This window comes from Aquarana catesbeiana, linkage group LG02 (assembly GCF_042186555.1).
Source record: "Aquarana catesbeiana isolate 2022-GZ linkage group LG02, ASM4218655v1, whole genome shotgun sequence".
NCBI classification, from domain to species: Eukaryota; Metazoa; Chordata; class Amphibia; order Anura; family Ranidae; genus Aquarana; species Aquarana catesbeiana.
The window spans coordinates 395,157,087-395,178,685 of NC_133325.1; the positions used below are offsets into that span (position 1 = coordinate 395,157,087).

General features: G+C 39.0%; 1 protein-coding gene across 1 annotated transcript in view; it reads right to left on the bottom strand.

Moving 5' to 3' along the window:
* Positions 1-9,007: 9,007 nt before the first annotated feature.
* Positions 9,008-21,599, bottom strand: part of APPBP2 (amyloid beta precursor protein binding protein 2) — a 104,036-nt gene continuing 91,444 nt past the window's right edge. The window contains exon 13 of the mRNA XM_073615248.1: positions 9,008-19,891. Coding sequence (XP_073471349.1) covers positions 19,638-19,891 — 254 coding nt within the window. The 3' untranslated portion in view covers positions 9,008-19,637. The remainder of the gene's footprint in view (positions 19,892-21,599) is intronic.

Genomic DNA, 21,599 nt, shown 5'->3' on the forward strand with positions numbered 1-21,599 from the left:
CCGGTGACGTCAGACACCACTGCAGTCCATGTGCGCTCTAGCCCCTCTTCCTGTTCCAGCCTAATACACTAAGCTGACAATTGGCGCCCACAGGAGGAAAGGCTATCGAACCACCGCTGCAACCCAGCCAGTGCAGACACAAATCTCACAGGACTTCACGATGTGCTTCACTTCACTTACCATGATGTAAGTGTTTTTATGCCTTGTTATATTAAATGCCATACAGTTTACTTCAGCAGCGCTCCTATCTTTTGTTTTGGGGGCACCCAAGCAGGCGCACTCCTGACCTGCAGCTCTGTGTGTCCATTCACACAAGAAGCCCCAACCCTTTCGTCTCCTGAATGGCTCACTGGCTAGGATTGACAGCAGTGGAAGCCAAAGAATCCTGCTGCTGCCAAAAGCCAATCAGGAGTGAGTCCCCGGAGAGGCAAGGCTAGCGTTGGCATTGCTGAATCAAGAGGGGGCTGAGGTAAGTATTAGGGGGGCTTTTGCACACAGGTGCCTTTACAACCACTTTAAAGCTTCAAAAAAAGCACCACCAAAGCATTAAAAACATATCAAAAAGCATGTTGAAGTGATGGGCACTTTAATGTGTGTTGAAGTCGAAGTAAGTGTAAATGAGCCCTAACAGGTATTCTTTGCAAAATTAATTTAATTTACACTTTAAATTATTTCATTCACTAAGATAACTTAAAATTCACTTTGAGGCTGGGTTCACACTAGTGCAAACTGGCTGTGGGTTTCTCGCATCCAATTCGCATGACAGGAGACTGTGCCAGGCTCTCAATGGAGCCAGTTTACACATCTTTGTGGCGGCTGCAGAGCACATTGCACAGGGGTTCTATGCATCTTTGGCTCTGTTCCAGGTCCAAATTCAGGCCAGATTCATCCCCGAAATGGAAAACAGGGACACAACGGACCCCTGCTGTGAGCCGCATCCAATTTAAGTGTGAACCCAGCCTTAAAGTCAGCATGTGCTACTCCTTGTACCCCCAGCTCGTTTCTACATGTTGTTTGATGCACAGATAGGAGCTGTAGTCCAGGATACATTACAGGCAGCATACACGAGGAGTGCACATGCAGGAAGTTGCCAGAGGTGGCAGCAAAGAGTGCGATGTGAGCTCAATGACACAGAGCAGCAGCTGCTGACTCATACAGAAGCATCCACTTAGCTCCCCTGCACCTGCCTTCTCCCATCCACCAGGAGACTGGGCCTGTCAAGATGCTCAGGCCCCTTACAAGTGTATGGGCTGTACCCCCCTGATGGCGGCCCTGGATGTATGTATGGGAATTTAACAGATCTAGGGGTACCTATGAGGTTTAAGGTTATATTAAACCCTCAGTCTTTTCATGCACTTTCAGCAGCTAATTTAATCACTTACCAGGTATGCAGCTTCTTTATCTTTAATTCTTAGATATGATTCAGTTTAAAGTTGCTGTAAACCCACAGGGCACGTAATAAAAAAACAAGGGCACCATAGTAATGTGCCCACATCTCCAAAATGAATCTATGTATTTTTACCTTCCAATTCTTTTTCCCTGCGCCCAAGTCCTGTCAACATCGGATATGGGTGGGTGGGTCTCAATGCCGGAGCTCAGGAGGCGTGACATCACAGGACTCCCCTCCTATCGCTACACTCCTGGCAAGCAGAGCTGTGCAGCCTAGCTTCGCGCACGGACACAGGAAAGTCCCCACCGCGTGCACGTGACACGCAGAGCACGCTCACGGGCCCCTCAGTACATGCATGTCAAAGCTACCAAGCGCCTGTATGTATGAGAATTTCTGCCGTCGGTATCTTTTGACAGCTGATCCATAGAAATCAGAAAATATGGCTTGGCAAAATGGAAAATGGTGAAGAATTTGATGCCAAACAGCACAAGTCTATGTGTAACAAAGCAGTAAACTTTTTCTACTGAAATCTCCCCCTCACGAGTACCAGCCAATCAGAACTGGGGAAAAGCACCACATGGCTTGGCCAATACTACTGAGGGGAAGAGCAGCCAATCCTGGGAGAACTTTAGGCAACAGGGGGAACGATCTGGTATTGGTAAGCTGGACACATTCTCCCTGCTTTCATGCTCGTACATGAGAGAAATACATCATAGGTCAGTCACAGCAGCGGGCATGTGGCGACACAAATTTTACTCATGTGTCAGCTTTTAACCCAGCAAGAAAGCAGAGAGAATTTCTCAGTGCTGGATTAACGGTCCTTGGCAAGACATGGCACAGATGACAGGGATCCTTTACTGCACCAGGTAGAAGACTTCATTTTTTTTTTTTTTTCAGGTTTACAACCACTTTAAGCTGGTGCCATGACCACTTCCCCAGGTTTCCTGTTTGAGGGTGGCTCTTTTCTCTAGTAGCTTCCTATAAAGTCACCCTTACATGAAGGACTAGAACTGCGTCTCCCAACACTGTATACATCAATAGAAATGCTCAGCCCCTATGCCTACGATAAGGCATTCCCCTGCTCCTCCCCCACACTAACAGACTGACAGGAAACTGCACTGTCCACTCTTACTGATTGAGTTCAGGGATGCAGCACAACAAATTGTTTACTAGGTTTAGTATTTGTGCTCAATATGTTAACCGCTTGCTGACTGTATAACAGATATACGGCAGCAAGGCGGCGCTGCTGCACCAGATCAGGTACCTAGTACGGGACCTGGCACTACTGTGTGTGTGTGAGTGTGTGTGTGGATCCGCTGGCAATCCGGCTCAGCTGTGATTTTACACGGCAGATGCCAGCCAATTAATTACCACCGGCAATCGTCCAGAACACACAGAACAGGGCTCTGCCTATGTAAACAAGGCAGAGCTCTGTCCCGTCAGCGGGGAAGTAATAGATTTACTTTCCCCGCAAAGCAGGGAATTAAACAGATTACTTACTTCCCCCTAGTACAGTGGTTCTCAACTCCAGTCCTCGGGACCCACCAACAGGCCAGATTTTAAGTATTACCTTGGGGAGTTGCAGACTAGAATACTGCAATCACTGAGCATCAAGTGATATCACCTGTGATGTATTTCCGCTATCTTGCAAACCTGGCCTGTTGGTGGGTCCTGAGGACTGGAGTTGAGAACCACTGCCCTAGTAAAAGCACCACACTGTGTACACAAACACTGGCTAGGTTCACCTTTCAGCAGGACAACCACCCTAAACATACAGCCAGAGCTACAATGGAATGTTTTAGATCAAAGCATATTTCAGGTGTTAGAATTGCCCAGTCAATGGAATGCTACAATGGAAGGTTTTAGATCAAAGCATATTCATGTGTTAGAATTGCCCATTCAAAGTCCAGAACCAAATCCAATTGAGAATCTGTGGCAAGACTTGACAATTGCTGTTCACAGACGCTCTCCATGCAATCTGACAGAGCTTGAGCTATTTTGCAAAGAATTGGCAAAAATTTTCACTCTAGATGTGCCAAGCTGGTAGAGACATCCCCAAAAAGACTTGCAGCTGTAATTTCAGCAAAAGGTGGTTCTACAAAGTATTAACTCAAGGGGGGGGGGGGGGGGGTTGAAAACAAATGCATGTCACTTTTTTTTTTTACAAATGATTATATAAAAATTTGAAAAACATTTATCATTTTCCTGCCACTGTGTGTTGGTCTATCACATAAAAATGCAATAAAAACCAGGTATGTTTTTGGTTGTAACATGACAAAACGTGGAAAATTTCAAGGGGTATGAATCTATTTCAAGGCACTGTATATATTTTGTGCACTGTGTATGTCCAATATATGTTTGTTTTATTTACTGCTGTTTTTTTTTTTATATTGTAGAACACCTTTTTACCTACTATATGAGCATCCCTGAAGACTGTAAACCCTCATTTTCAAAACGCGTTGAATGTCTCATTACATTACTAATTCTCGGTTAAGGTTCCAGTAGCCACACCTTTAAGCTGCTACCATCTGTGTACAAGCCATATTGCCTTTAATATCAAATTTTTATTCTAAAATGTAATAAAGTTAATATTGTTTTACAACTTTTGCCTCTGGAGTTGTGTCTGAAAAGCCTGCAATAGTCTATATTCCATTGGGGGGGGGGTATTTCTTTTCTGTTCAGCTTGGGATGATGGCATTCTCACAGATCTCTACCATACATTTTTCTGATTGTCAGTTTAATGGGAAACAGATTGGTGTATCTACAATCTATGGTTGCCTTGGGCACACTTCCAAATTCATACGACTGGTCCCAAGAATCGCACCTTGTCTATACAGCAAATATAACATTTCTCACAAGAGGTGGATCAGTGCAGCAGAAGTCATGGGGGTACATTAAATTCCAGCAGGCTAGCATGTTCTCACTTGCCATAATGTAATTGTAAGAATCATCGATATAACTGAGCATTTATTAGAATAGTGAGACGTATAAACAAAAAGATGACACTAACAGTAAACATGAAGTTCAGACGCTTAAACTATATTCAAGTAAATTTTATGGTTTTAATTTTTAGCAATGCAGTTACAGGTTATCACAATGCCAAATTACAAACATTTTCATTATGGATGAATACAAACAACTGGGCACTGGAATATGCATAGAATGGGATGAAATGCACCCTTTCCACAAAGAGAACACCAAGATATGTCTGGATAAATTAGGACACATTTTTTTATTATTTTTTATTTTATTTTTGTTTTGTTTTTTTACAAATCTCATTTTTCAAATTTCCATTTAGTCTAGTTAGGAAGTGAAAATGCATTTGGTGCATAAAAATTCTGAAAATTTTTAAACATAAAAAGGAGATACATATCTCTGTATGACTTGTACAAACACCCACCATCAAAACAGATTTTTCTGTTCACACCAACATACAGTCTGAATTATTGTTTTGAAGTTTAACACTATTTAAATTTATTTCTCCCCATTTAAAAATCAAAAGGGTACCAGCAACAACTTTTAAACCAACAATGAATTTGTGCACCAACAGTTCAATTTCTAAATAGCTATATGTTTATATATAGTTTTACCTTAAAGTGTACTTTTTAAAAATTCTACATAACATTTTTTTGCCATTTAGAACAAAACTCACTAAGGCCACTCATGCATTAGATATTTATGATTTGAATGGGTAGCAGCTTCAACAGGAATAACTAGAGAGGGAAAAGGAGGGGGGAAAAGTGCTTACAAACAGGGTGTTTTGTTTTTTTTTCAACGTACATTGGACCTTATGTGCCATGCCCTACCAAACATTTGTGAAGTTGGCCATCTTGTAAATATGATCAGCTAAAGAGTTTGTGTAAAAAAAAACAAAATCTAGATCCTATAAAAATCTTAGCCCAGCCTTTTTTTTTTTTTTTTTTTTTTTTTTTTTAATGATGCCCTTTAACTTGCATTAAATGCATAAGTATGCAAATACAAACAAAATAGTTTTCATTAAAAACAATCTCAAGAACCCCCCCGATATCTAAGCTTGATGCATGCATAACACCTGCATGAGCTACAGATTGGTTTTCTCACAGGCCACCGTCAAACATTATGGGGTAGACAAAACCAAATTATTTGACCTTTTAATCATTTTAAAATTAGAATGATCAAAAATAGATTTCCGCATATCTTATGCAGATAAAGAGATGGGTTAAGGTAAAAAAAAACAAACAAAAAAAACACACCACACAAAACGCTATAGATCATTTGGTCCAATAAATTTTGTTGCTCAGGACCAGCTTAAACAGAAGCCTTAAAACTAAACCACAGTCTTGAAGTACAGGTTCCTCTCTCCTGTACTGAACTTTGATTTCACTGTACACTGACATTTTCATGGTGTGCAGTAGAAGTTGCAGCAAGTCAGAGCCCACCTGATGATCTAGCTGGAGGACATTCAGCACCATCTTGCCTTTACCTTCCCAGCCTTATACCTAGTATACACGGCGAGAACATTCGTCGAAAAAAAAAAAAAACAAAAAAAAAAAAAAAACACACATTTGGAGCAATCATTCGTTAATCTGTTAGTACACATCTTTCAAGAGCTGAACATGCAAAAATATCCTAAGGGACAAGCATGAAAAAAAAAAAAAAAAAAAAATCGTGTGACCAAGACCACACGTGCTCCGAAAGAATACATTATATCACTTTTAAAGTTTGTATTCTGTCTGAGAATTTTCTAAACTTTAGCAACCTATTATTTTCGAAAGGAGACTAGCATGCAAAAAATAAAAAACTCACAAAAAGACGATAATTTGTCAAATATTCTCATTGCGTGTACTAAGCTTTATTGTCCCCCCTTGCATTCATTAGATTTCAGTTCTTGTAGACATAGGGGCTCAGCATTACATGTGGGGAGTGCCTAGGAAAGTCTGCATAAAAATGCATTCCTTCCTACAGCACTCACTCCTCCAGACTGATAATCACCCATCAAGGTATTTTGATATTTGCACAACTCCTCCCAAGAGTCATCTCAGTGCTTGCATCAGGGCTAAGGGATCTTGACAATTAATACTGAGGGCAGAGTACTGTGATGTTTTTGGGAATCTATGTAAAACGCTGTTGTCCACTCCTGCCAGCAAGAATCTACCTGCATTGCATGAAAAAAAAAAAAAAAAAAAAAAAGTCCCAATGAGGTCACTGGATTTAAAAGAAGGAATAAAAAAAAAAGTTTAAATAAACTTAATTTGCATGTTGATGGAGAAGGGGAGGGGAGGGACCAGGCAAAGCAAAATAAGCAGATTTGACATCAGCTTTAATCTCCTCCAACTGGCCATACACATGTGGCAGAACAGAAGTGGGCCTTATTTTATGCAGCCACATATATGCATTGCTGTTTTGAGCTGGAAGCACTCTCAAATTGCATGTCCCCACCACTGTCATCTGGCTGGCACCATCAGCTTCCCAGTCACACAATAACAATCCAGAGCCAGTAGGATGGGCTAAAGATTACTGCAACCACCACATGGCTGGGAAGCCCATGAGACACTTCTAGCGTTAAGACTTTTTAAAATGGCTGGTAGGAGGGGATTCAAATGTCTATCACCAAGGCAAGGTAGCATGGCACCAACACAGTGTGTTACCAGGATTTGCTTTTTTGCAGCGATATGGTTTACATGGGGCCTTGGTGCACTAATGAGAACAGATTTAACAGCATTGAGCTGCTTCAAAGATAATATAATCAACACTACATATGTAATCTGATCAATACAGCTAAGATGGCCAAAAACAAAGTTAGTTGTGCTTTCAGTGCACTGAGAACGAAGGCATATTTAAGGGCTTGTTCACACAGTGTGGTGACTGGTGGTTTTCCGCACTGGTTAAAGACACCAGCATTCACTAGAGCACATGAAAATAACGGTTTTCTAGGAGGTGCGGTGCAGTGAGTTTCGGTAAAATACAGACATGTAGCAATTTACCGCAGCACACAGGAAGGCACCGCATGGCACTGTGCTGCTGTACAGTGACGCAAATAAAGTGTCACTTTGTGACGCTTCGAATAAAAAAAAAAAAAAAAAAAAAACAGTGCGACTCAAACACACATCATGTCACTCATTCACTGCAGGCAGCTCACTGCTAGTGATAACTGAAAAGCTGCCCACACTCTAAAAACAGAGCATTTAACATATGGCCAAAAAACTGCCAGTGAGCACTTTGTCCATACCTTGCTCAAAATTACATTTATAAAATAGGAGTATGTGTAGGTACAATATGCAGAAGAAAATACATTTAGAGAAAGATACCAGCTGCAAGTCTAGGGAAATTGCATCTCCCTTCTAACAAAAGTAAATAATGCGATACAACTTGTAATTTTTTTTTCCTCTTTTTAACAGTCATACAAGTTTTTATATATGTTAAAGAACAAGAAAAAAACAGAGTGTTTGAAATGGTATTTGAATCGAGATACCTGTGAAAGTCACTGCTACTAATTCTTCATATACCAAATTTTTGATCTTATATAGTATTTATAACAAATAAACCAACTGTAAAAAAAAGGCTGAAATGCACATTTCAAAAGGAGTTCCAAATAGTTTTTGCAATTTTTGGTGAATTGCTCCTTTACACTGTACTTTGTAGTTTACAGGCAGACCAATATTAAATTATAAGGTTCTCTCTAAAGTTGATTTTTTTAAAGGAAAAAAATGGCACGATTGAAAAACAAACAAACAAAAAACAACCTCTAATACTTCATACACTACAATATAAATTTCTAATAAGTTATATTGATTGTGCAGATTTATAAAACAAAATGTAAGATACAGGTTTAAAAAAAAGAATTGTAAACACATATGGTAGTACAATTTAACTCTGCAAAACAAGCAAACACAGCAAAAAAAGACATTAAAACGGGGAAAAAAAAAAAAAAACATTTAAGGATCATCTACACAGATAAGCCCAAACTGTGGATGGAATGTACGTATATTTTAGATGAAATATTCCCAACATCCAAGAGGTCACTGCCGAGAGAAATTTTACAAACAAGCTCTAAATCAAAGAGGCACTTAAACCATATAATATTTAGGTTTTGTCTATGGCACCAAATATTCACTACTTTCCACTTGTCTCACTTAACACAGGGTTTTCTTTTTTTTGTACTTGCTACTAATTTGCCACACAGTCCTACAGATGTAACTCAGAAATCAGGCTTGTACGATGAAACAAAAAATGGGACTCAGTCTTATTTTACACTGGTCTAACAGAAAAATAGGTGACAGTCTTGTATCAGTTGAAATAAAATGAAAATGTCTAAAAAAGGAGATGTAAAAGAAAGAATCTTCCATTTGCAGAAATAAAAAAAATGCCAATTTATATGTAAACAAAGCAGTCACTGCAAATGGTGGAAACTCCTGAACATTCCAATGAAAAAAAGACGCTGAAAAGAAAAATGAAAAACAGAAATATTTTACAAGAAAAAAAAAAGTAGGAGTAAATATAAAATCATGCATATCTAGGCTAAATGCAAGTAGTCAATGAAGGTCATACAGGCTATGCCTGAATTGTGCAGTGCTCAGCTCATATTGCGCAAACCTCCATACAGCTAAAAATGAATTTGGGGGGGGGGGGGGGGGGGGGGAGATTATTAATGAAGCCTATAATAACAAGGTTACATTGTAATTTAAATGAAATACTGAGCAAAGATAAGCAAAGCTGCAGCACACTTAGAAGCGTCAAAACTTTTGCAATAATAATTGCAAAATGTAACAGTTGTGTACATTTCTTTTGTCTATGAAAGACATGCTTTTTGCATGGAGCTGCTAAAAACAAATGCTAAAAATGGTATTTTACGATACACGTGCATACACATTATACAGTATATTTCACTGCAGTCAGAGATCTTGTATGCTTTGATCTGATATGATTTTACTTGGGGTCACATAAGTCAAGAATGTACACTCCACCAAATGCAAGTACATACACATGCAACGCATGGTTCCCATTCTGGACCAAGTGTGTACACACTATACAACTATAATAAATGAAGGGAGCAATTTAGGTTACAGTCATGGTTATGTTCCCAAGTGTTAAAGAATTTTAGAGTTTATAAAAATATAAACCAAACACTATGGAATGAAAACAGTTAAACGTGCCTATAAACTTGCAGACAGAAGTAGCAAGGTCACAAAGCGGAGGGCATCAAAATACTATGGTCCTGGCACCAACACCTGTATGGAGTGGAGATGTCCATTTAAAGTAAATCTGTACTGAGTGATAGACAGGAGAAACTGCCACTTCTATTCTCCTTACATATGTTTCCTGACCGTCTCTGGTTTAGAGGTTTTCCCTGACCAAGCACAAACATGCAGATTAGAAAGTCAGAATCCCCGATTTCCACATCTGTTCTGGGTGAGTGAAAAACATTTGTGCTGTCAGATCAGCATGACAGACAGCTCCCATTTTTAGATGTCAGCAAAGGAAGCCCTTATATTATCAAACAAATAAAAAATAAAATTGGAGAAAAAAAAAAAAAAAAAAATGGGCCTCAATAGTTACTACTTGTTGCTGATAGCTACTTCATTAAAGAGAAACCACCACTTGAGGGCCTTAAGAACGAGAGACTTTTGGGAGTCTTGGATTCCTAGTTGACAGCTCTGGTTCTTCCTCCCAGCCCTATATCAGTCAACACATGTTTTGGCCAGAGGATTAAACCACTAAAATGAAGCAGAAAACCAGGAAATAGACGAGCCTAAAAGTGTCATTTTCTCAAAAAGCAGTTTCACTTTAATACAACTGAGATCAACACAGTGGGTGTAGGGTCAGTATCTTTGAATGTGACACTTTTTTTACATTTATAGTTTTAGGGCCAGTCTCTATAAAAATACCTAGAAAAGCAATATTAGTTTTTGTAAAAATAGGCTTTGGCCAACAGTCACATTTATTATCCAGAGCTTATAAAAAAACTGAACGCTATTTCTTTGTACTCACTGCTAAACATACAAAGCTGACCATTGTCTGATGCTGCCAGCTTTGACAAAATGTAGGCAGCTTATGCATGCAAAAATCTGAAAATGTTCTGTGGTATAACAGATAAGTAAACGGCGAACCATATTAATGTAGTCACAGCAGATCAATTCCATCCGAAATGAAAATGATAACTGATCTCTCCAACACAACAGTTCAAGTGCTTTAACTTACCCTTACCTATACTTAGTGACGTTACTGGCCTCTGGTGATACACACAGGAGGTAAAACAAATCCTCCTATGCAGCCATTTGCCCTGTACAGCCTTGTAAAACTCCGGCAAAAAGGATTTTTCACAGACTCACAAAAGCAGGGGGTGGGGAGCTGCAGTGACATTGTGCAAGAGCTCTGAGAGCTGACTGGAGGGAAGGGACACCCCCCCCCCCTTCACACAGGAACAGAGCTGAGGCTGTTAATCACAAGCTATGTGCTGGAGCTCCCTCCCGTCACCTTTTTAGCACTTGGTGTCATAAGTAACTTATGCTGATAAAAGAGGAACTAGACAGAGAAACGACACTTCGTGCTTTGAAGAGAAGTAAACACTAAAAGCCAGCCATGCACAGTGCAAATTTCTTTTCTGCAACCTACGGGTTGCAGGAAAGAAATTTGCATGATTCCCCCCATCAAGACAGACCGTGTTAACAGGCGAAACCCTCCTGCCAAACAACTGACTGCTTCCAGCAAGGGGGTGGGGACGGACGAGGGAGGCTGTCCCCACCAGAAGACTGTGATTATCGCTAGCGGCTATAGCAGCTGCTAACCATAATCAGAAGAGAATCCAGCAGGCTAGTTGTACCAAAGATTATCAATCAACTTGGTACATTCAGCCTGCCTATTAAGGGTTCGAATCTCAGCTGGTTCCCATTGAACCGGCCGAGATTCATACAAATGTATGGCTGGCCCAAGTCTTTGTTCAGCAATTGTTTACACTATTCTTAAAAAGGTTCTCTAACCCCACCTATCCTGCCCACCCCGTGTAAAAAAAATATTTATCTTTTTTAATCTGCTCGGTCACATGATTCTTCAGCTCTAGCTTCCCTATGTCAGTCATCAAGAGTTTGACAACAGCTGGGAAATCTGGAAGCTGGGTCATCACCCATAGGCACCCATGACCCAGCCATTGTCTGTGCTCCCTCTACCCTGCAGCTGCTGCTCACTGCCATGAGGCAGTCAGGGCTCTGACATCACAGAAAAATAAAAAAAAATAAAAAGCAAAAATGGTAACTATACAGATCTTTCTTTATACAGGGTATGCAGGATAGGTTGGAGGAGGGAACAGTTTTAAGAATAGTTAGTTTTATTCAAACTCCACTTTAAGCAACCTGCAACATCCCAGTGTGGGACGATTTCAAAGAAGATGGCACAAACACGCACTTGAATTATACTCTCTTCAAATACATTCATGGAGCAAAAAAAAAAAAACCACTACATATGAATGACTGATACACTAAGAAAACTTTTAAAAGCATATTTATGTTCTAAGGATGGGTCACCAGTTTTTACAAGCCCTTAGAACAAGAAGGTACCTAAAATTAGATGCATTTAGGATTTCTCAGCTCTCCAAGCCGATATTAAAATAAAGGGTGTGCTGCCACCAAGTACTGCCTGGCCTTTAACACTTCACACCTCCTATGGTACTACTTGGAGCCGAATATGGGGGGGATGGGCAGCATCTGTATCAGCCTGGTCACCATTTACTATGAGGCAGTCTTGAGCTAGAACCCCCAAAAAACTAGTAGAAACCTGTATTGAGAAAGTAGGTAGGCTGCCATTATTGAACTCAATCAGAAAATGCTGATTGCCTGGCTGATATACTGATCCAAATGCTTTAACACTTTAATCAACTGACATTGAGTAAGTATGCGCAGATTACTATACTCAAAATGTTCCTAGCTACTGGTTTGTTATGGGTCACTGAATCCAAGTATCGATGCCAGGGACAGTCCGGTATCTAGGAGCTTCAGGTCAGCAATGATAGATCCCATCATTTCTTGCAGTACAGGTTTAGGTGATAGGGGCACCAAGTTCCAATTGGGTCGCTGCTGCCTCAGAGTGTATGGTGAGCTGGATGATATTCTGTACCGTACAAGTTCAGGACCAAAAAAAAAAAAAAAATAAAAAAAAAAAAAACCTTGTTACAAGAAGTTCTTAAAAAAAAAAAAAAAAAAAAAAAATTCTATTGGAGGAATGTTTATCATCATTTACAAATTTTATTACTAAAAAGGCAGATGCAGTTGAGGAGAAACATGAATACAATGCAAGGCTCTAAGTAGTGTTCGGCATAAAATTAAAGTAACGTTTGAATTCTGAAAAATGATGTTACTATTCACATATACATTTACTTTAAAACCCTTCATGTGTTTTGTGGCTCTCCATCTGATGGATGCTATTATGTTGCAAATGTTTGCAACTAGTACATTCAGAATAGCAGCCAAATTCGTTTTTTTTATGTACAAAGCTTTTTATCTTCCCAAAAACACGTTCAAACATTAAAACTACACAAACTAAAGCCCGCAACATGTACCGAAATTCGCACGGTTAATCAGAAATTGCCTGAATTTCTGTATGCGTGTACTGCTTTCCAATAAAAGCTAGTCTAATGATCGTGTTCTTCTTGAATGGTCCTGCTGAAAAAACAGCATTTGATCAGCGCTTGCAGCCAATGGTTAAAATGCTGATCTGCTCATTCTGATGGGGGGGGGGGGGGGAGGCGTCCCTGCAGTCAAAACACAATAGCCCAGTATTCACGTCGCTTGTTTGGATGCGAAATCTGTTCATTTTCAACTGGCTAATTGGAAGAAAAAAAAAAACAAAAAAACACAACTCTGTGGGCCATAAACATCTCAATGTGCACAAGCAATGCCATCAATTCAAGAACTTTGGAAGGAATGGAGGATTATACAGACCAACAAGACAGAAAACCTCCATGAAAGCACCACTGTTAAATCAGCACTTTAGTAGTTCATTTGAATATAGGGCACTATCTCCCTGGTCTATTTCCACATATCTTGTCAATTTTATCAACAATGACACAAGAAAACTACTGAGATGTCCATGTATGCGATTAGACTGACATACCTGCCAGATTGCATTTTTGACTTTCCCCAGTCAACTAGGTCTTGTATAATTTATTGTTCATATAGCGCCAGATTGCCCCATGCTTGCTCTATACCTCCCAACAGATACAGAATCTAGTTTGAACTACAGTGACAAGACTTAGCACAATAGCTTGTGACTAAAGACTGCTCCTAATAAAAAAAAAAAAAAAAAAAAAAAAAAAGTAGATTTATGCATTGGAGGTGTAGTGAGGCAAGGTTCAATCCCTTGGAAGGTCTTTTGCCTTGCAGAAAGGGAAGAAAGAAAGACAGATCTCCCCACATTTGAGTTCAGCTTTTAAATTCAGCTACTATATTCATTAACCTAACTAAAGTCCCCGTACTTTAATGTGGACATTCCACCACAGAACATAAACAAAAAAACAAAAAAAAAAAAAACACTGTACTACTCATCCAATAACTGGTTTCCACAAAACAATTGTGAAGTGTATTGCATAGTCCCTCATTCAAAATTAGCGTTACCTGACTTAGTTGGTGGTGGTTGGGCTGAGGGGACAGATCCCTATGCTAGGTTTCCTGGACTGTAGTAAAGACCTATAAGAGGATCAAACTTTGACAAACACCACCCTAAGCAGAAGAAACCTATTTGCCAAAATCCCCCTTTCAAATCAATTTAAAGGATAAGTGAACTTAAAAAAATTAAAAAATTATACATATACACACACACACACACACACACACAAATATCATTTTAGGAGCCTGTAAAAGCACTGCAACCACGATCAATATATAATGGGTGCAATCTCAAGCTCCTGCAGACTGTTCGTGTAGCTGTCTGCCCGAACCTTGTATTGGCAGGAAGTTACTGAATGACGGGGTGCCGATGATGGTAATTGTAGTTCTCTTATTCACAGAACTGAATGAATGAATGAATGAATGAATGAATGAATGAATGAATGACACAGCTGGAGCCCCGCATGGATGACTTTAAAAAAAAAAAAAACTGACAGCAGGTGCGGGGAGAAATTCCCCGGATCGCTGTTACAATGGGCACTTACTAGGAGGTGGGGAGGGCTGCTCATTTAGTTACATGTTACACCCTGGATAAGGGTGTAACATGTTATGAAAGATGAACTTATCCTTTAAGGTTCTCAAGACTGTGTGCCACAGGCTTCATATAAATCTGAATAAATACTTTAAAAAGGAGTTTGAAGAATAAAAAAAACTGCATCCCTGCTTTAAACATCTTTGTGCAGAAACATCAATGACCAAACATTGAGCCACAGTGAGCCCCACGTTATGGCTCAAAAATCTTGGTGGACCAAGTCTGGCACAGTAAGGAGCTTTCACACGGGCTGTGCAATCAGGTCCACCTGTCAGTTTTTCATGTGGACCTGATCAGACCTTGCAATCTCCCCCATGGAGCTGCGGATGTCAGCAGACACATGTCCAATTCGATCCTGCCTGAAAAATCCAGACGAATGGTGGTCCTATTTTCCATCAATCTGATTGGATTGATAAAAACGGACAGGCGGTCTGTTTCCACCCGAATTTCCCCATAAAGGAGAGTGGAACTGTTTCAGTATCCGCTCTGCCCAGCGGAGCGATCCCCTGTTAAGGCACCCGTGTGAAAGGCCCTACAGTGCAACACCACAAAATTATGAGTCTAACTAAATGGCAGACATAGGTTTGCCTGCAGAGGTGCGGTGTTTGTTGTTTTAAAATCCTTCTTGACTGAATAGTGATAGGTCTGATATGGACTGAAATTTAGACATAACCAAAAAAAAAAAAAAAAAAAAGAAGAAGGAAGAAAGAAGAAATTACAAACATTTTAACCAGGTGAGGTGTATAGTACATTTTGGAAATTAAATAGTGGCTCTATAAAGTTTTTTTTTTTTTTTTAAGTATTTACAATGTCATTTACAAATCACAACCATCATTATTTGTTAAGTCTTTAAACAAAAAAACATTATGCACTTATTCGCATTTCCCAGTTTTGTAGTACTCTGTCTGCTACGTTCATAAACTTTGAGGGCAGCAGAGGCACTTACTGGTTATACCAAAGAAAAAGTGAAGAAGGCACAATACCATCACATAGCAAGCTTACTTGAATTAAGCAGCAAAACACGTATCAAAAGCCACAACGTTTATGCAACAACACTGCTCACAAAAACAGAAAAAGCCTTTACCTAAAGGGTCAGTAAAGACATGGAAAGTGGAACCTGTATCATCCACAAATATGTACAGATAAAGTCCTATACTAAACAATGAAAGATATTGCACATCTTTGATGTTTGTAGAGCACAGTACAGCCACTTTGTCTAAAAAGGGAGCTGCCTAGAGTCCTGCAAAGGTCATACTAACCAAATGTCTGCAAATAAAATAAAAAACTCCCGAGATCCAACGCTTGGCAAAATAGACCCAATTCCAAATCAACACATGTTTACCTCTACACGTGTGAATGTAACTAGTATATTTTCAGATTAAGTATGACATTTAGGTCTACTGGCCCTTAAAAATAAGTTGGTTACAAACCTGAGCAATTCAAAAAGGAGTATGTAATGTAAACCTACAAAGCGTAGGAGAATTTCAGTGAAAATATTAAAAAAAGACAGCTGAAATTATAGGCAAGGTCCACCCCATCCAACCCCCCAGTCCTCATAGTTCAGCAGGCTGCCCATCAGATTAAAGGACTAAAAGACTAAGCAAGGAGGGCTGCCGAGGGCCAATTTTTTAACACAAAAAAACAAACTCTGGAATACAAGCATATATCACCAGATCATTTTGTTGTCATATTCTCTATAAAAAAAATGCTCAGGTTTGTGCCAACTTAACTTTAAAAAGGTAAACCTGCTATTAAATTGTAAATATTACTGTACTGCAAATAGAAAATTGACCAAGCTAGTCAACACAATCACTTAGATGAGTGGTCGTTAGATAGCCAACATAATCACTTACATTATAAGTGGCAGTTTTTTTATTTATTGGATATTACTGGCAGGCATGCAGCACATAATCCCAAAAGTTGCAGCACTAGCAAAAACAGTACCAAAGTAACATTCAGCAGCCTAAATACAATATCTGGCACGTCAGGACTGTTCTGTCTTTATGTACAGGTAATTTTGCCTCTACTTGTAATTTTTTTGTGCAATCACTATTTTACACCAAGATACTATAATATCATTTAGCCCAAGAATGTCCAGTGATGAAGTCCATTGATGAAGTGTTTTGCTGCCCCAAAGGCCAGATTGGTTCATTGAGTTTTCTCCATACAAAGAATATTGTTAAAATTAGCAACAGCAGCTATTTCAGATACATATAACCACGAGGCTCCATTAAATCTTATAGGAACGTAACGCATCTACCCCAAATAGAAGGTTTTTAGATCCACAACCAAATCTCTTCACAAGACAATATATACATTTGGTACCAATCAAAAAGACCTACATTTTCTTAAGTCTGAAGACCATGGTTTCTGAAAAGATCAAGAACTCCGGTATAAGTTTAGCATTATAAACAAAATAAACTATTCAGCCATGTCAAATTTGAGTTACAGGAGGAAGATGACTTTGGGTGAGCTAGCCACTTTAGGTCTTAATTTGTTCCACTTTGTACCCCAAAAGCTGTTATTAGTAAATTACTGCTTCCCTTTCAATACTGCCCATGGTACATATGAAAGTTAAAATTCCTATGGAATTAGATATAGCAAACAAAAATCCATTAGGGAAAAAAAAAAAAAAAAAATCTATTTTTGAACCTTAAACCAGGTGTATTGAAAAGAAAAAAAAAACAAAGGCTTATAATTTTCACTGCAAACACCGTTTCAACGTTGAACAACTCACTTCTATTATAGCAAAGATGTTTAATTTAAAATAAAACATTTTCAGAATATATTGCTTTTTGCATTGTCTGTGCCAACTGGCCCTTCTAGACAGTTTCTATAAATCACTTGGCATACTGAACTGAAATGCTGCCAAACGATATCCTCAGATTAGCACAAGATTAGCACAAGATGACAAAACAGTATAAGGGTCCTGTTACATTTGTGCACTGCAACAACCCTCTGTGTGGTGTCCAGTGGGGCCATTCATTGTGAATGGCACCTAGGGCACTGTATAACAGACGACATCGCATTACAGTGCATATTTCACACTTTGTGGTAGGCTGGGTTGCTAAAAACAGGGTCACGTGCATGTTCCGATTCATTGCAGTGGGTTGGCAGCCTATTCTTAATGAACAGGCTTTCTCAACGCAACAAAAAATTTAACACTGCAATGGATAGTAAAAGTGTGCATGGGCCTTAAGTAAAAGTATGATGCTATTTTTTATTTCTATTACTTCACCGCTCTGTCTGCAGTATATTTCCAACGTCCTTAGCACTCTCGAACATAAAAGTGCAGGAGATGCCAGAAAAGTTAGCTGAATGAAAACCAGATCAGGCCTAGGCTGGCCAAAGTTACCTTTCATCCAACCAGGCAATACTTTAATAAATGTGCACCACAGTTTTTTGTTTCATGTACAAAAAAAAATTAAAAAGATAAAAAAAAAAAAAAAATACCAAAGGAACACTTAACTGGCAAATACAGAGCAAACTGATATTCCAGCAGCATGGAACATCACTCTCCAAAGACTATGGTTAACAATAGGTCACCAATGTGAACGATTGCACAGATTAGTTAATAGTGGAGTTCCTGAGACATCCGTTTACATCACTAGCATAAAAGATCTGCATGATTATACAGTATATGCGCCAACTGAGTTCATGGAAAATTCTGCTTTCACATGGTAGGTAATCACCTGCATTTAAAAGATTTGTAGGATCATGTAGATCTCACATATATACTGCCAGATCTTCATCCACTAAACACAAATCACCTGGCCTATAGCGAGCGACACTCTAATGAGCTTGCCATCAAACTTTATTACAAGGTATAGTGAATAAAAACTTTTCATAAAAAAAAAAAAAATAAATAAAATTCTAGTGGGAGTTCCTTTTTTCCAAAGATAGCCCTTACGGTGAAGTGTAAAATGTTTTTTCGATTCTCGACCATTTGTTTTTTGCTATACAACTGTATGTAATTGTGATTACAAATTTTAAACCTTTTTTTATGATTTCTATCTGATTTAAGCACTTTGCACAGACAAGAGTGCCAGAAAAAAAAATACAAATTATAAAACATGAAGACAGCTTTTACATACATTTGTTTTGTACATAAGATTACTTCAACCTGCAAAATTTAGATTTTTTTTTAGAAAAAAAAAAAAAAAAAAAACAGACCTGAACTACACATCTACATATATAATAAAGAGCAGCCCTTTTAAGCTTTAGAACACCAAGGCTATGTTTAGTTTATAATGTTACAGCAGCCCAATAAATAGCTGGACATCTTTTGAGCATGATTGCCCAAAGTGCAGCGCAAACATACACCATGGACCCAGAGAAAATGGTTCTAAGTATATTACCTACATAACCTTATGTATTGGTGGATGAAGATTAGGAGTCTCCGACACAATAGCCTGCAATGTTATTAGTTCCTGATGAGCAAAACCTGTAAACCCTCCATTGACAAATAGGGCCGCTAAAAATGGGGCCAATAAAAGCAGTTTTTTTACAAAACCTAAGAAGCAAAAATGAAAGAGGCTGAAATGTAAGATAAAAAGTCAAATTCAACACTTGACTCAGACTGCAGTAAATACTAGTTTTCCTTCAAAAAGGTGGCATTAACAAGGCCTGCGTGTACTGAATAATTTTCTGAAACAAAGCTCCTATTGAACATAAAATAAGTGGTGGAGTGCACTATTAGTATAATATGTATATATAGATATATCTCTATTATCATATATAACACCTGGACCAAAAGAAACAGGGAAAACAAATCTCTTATAAACTCTTATACAGTTTTATTTGCATCTTCCTGTTGGAGCTGCAAACATAATGGCAATGCTTGTTCTCTGTCCCACTGACTGAATTAAAAAAAAAAAAAAGAAAAAAAAGTGGATTAAGTTGTGAGCATTCCATTAAAGACTATCCATCCAGCACATGCATGGATCCAATCCAGGTAATCTTCCGCAGGACCAAACCAGTGCTGCATCTGTATGTTTTTACAAACTTCACAGTATGAACTTTCCCAATATGCTGAGGAAAACAATTGGTAAAGCTGACCAGTTTTTTTTTTTAAGGATTGAAATTAACAGCTTTGTCCTTCTGTGGTCTGTGACATCAGAAATGATTGCACAACTTCTTCTGTTGACAGGGGACAAGTATTTACATCCTCCAGGGCATCTGTGACTGAAAACTGACGATCTCGTAATCTGTTCCAGTTTGCCAATATATTGTGATACTCAAATACCTTCTCAAAATTGCCAACAGAATTATAAAGTTTAATCAAGCCCCTATAATCATACTCCAGTCCACTGTAACCTTCTCCAAATAACTTCTTTCCTGCAAATAGAAAGCAAAAAAAAAAAAAAAATATGATGAGACTAAAAAGACAACTGTCTCCTGCAAAGACGATCTCAACCAAACCAGCATTACAATTCCAGGTTTCTTGTGGCTTTTAAATAGTTTGGACCAAGCTGGGCCAAACAATTTGCTTCACTAACAGGTGTGCCCACTGGGAACGCTGTATAAACTGTAAGTAGCATGAGCTACATACAATATACAGTGCTGGGTATCAAAAATCGAGTCATGACTGAGCAGTGCTCAGCCTTCACAGGAAGCCTTGTATTTTATCAAATAGTACAAGGCTTCCTCTAATTGGCTGAGGTGGAGAGGCGAGCAGATGACATCACAACCTGCACCTCAGTCAGAGGAAGCCTTGGTATTTACTGATGAAAAATACAAAGCTTCCTATGAATGTCAAACCAGCAGTCAATTGTATTGTGGTAGCAGGATGTTTGTATACTGCATGCAGCTGATGCTACTTAAGAGTTTATACAGCACCATTAGTGGGTGCATCTTAGTGAAGCAAATAGTTTTTATGGACCAGCTTGGTCCATATGAACTGTTTAACCACAAGATACCTGCATAAATCTATGTTTCTGCGGTTAATCAAGTGTACACAACTATGTGCACTCCTACTTCTGGGACCACACCGTCCCTGACAGTCTCAGACTAATGATTGACAACCAATCAGCATAGGTTCTAACTGAATAACCCAACACTGCAATCACAGGTAGGCTGGAGAGGTCTGCTTAATATATGGTAAACGTTCCGCGTTACCTCCAACTGTGATAAACCAATGTGAAATTTAAATGAGTGAAAATCTATTTAAAAAGTGCATAAAAAACACAAAATCACAAATATATGAAAACATAAATAATCTTGAGTGCTGCAACTAAAAAACCTTGAACATGAGGTTTTATACAGTATAAAGAAAAAAGTTCAGTGCGCTACTCAAATAATAATGTGAAAATAAAGAAATGAAAAAATTATAGTTCATATGGAAAATGATGGTATCATAAACCGGAGGTGTGATTCCTCTTTAAATCTTCAGTAAATCTTCTATGGATCTTCTAAGACAGTGCAGAAATAGGAAAAGGGGGCTGCTTGCCAGATTTGATGGATCCCCAGCACAGAGATCAAGCGAGCCTGAACAAACTCCTCTCGGGGTCAGGAACAGCTGGTCTTTGAGTAGAGACAGACTTCCCTCCACGCCTGGTAGTTGAAATTTCAGAGGTGGCAATCGGGAACGCTCTCCTCTATTAGCTGCTCCAGCAAGACCACTCATAGCAGGAAATAGTATATTTTAAAAGAAAGAGGCGCTTCATTGTGCAGTAGTTTAAAATGCTTCAATCCATGAATGGACAACTGACATCAAAGCAGCAACCTGACGTCACCACACTCTCAGCTGATCGGCGTCGGCTGTGTTTTTTAATTGCTAAGGTGTTTTACCCTGCCAATGCTTTGATGTCAGTTGTCCATTCATGGATTAAAGCATTTTAAACTACTGCACAATGAAGCGCCTCTTTTTCTTTTAAAATGTACTATTTCCTGCTACGAGTGGTCTTGCTGGAGCAGCTAATGGAGGAGAGTGTTCCCGATTGCCGCCTCTGAAATTTCAACTACCTGGCGTGGAGGGAAGTCTGTCTCTACTCAAAGACCAGCTGTTCCTGACCCCGAGAGGAGTTTGTTCAGGCTCGCATGATCT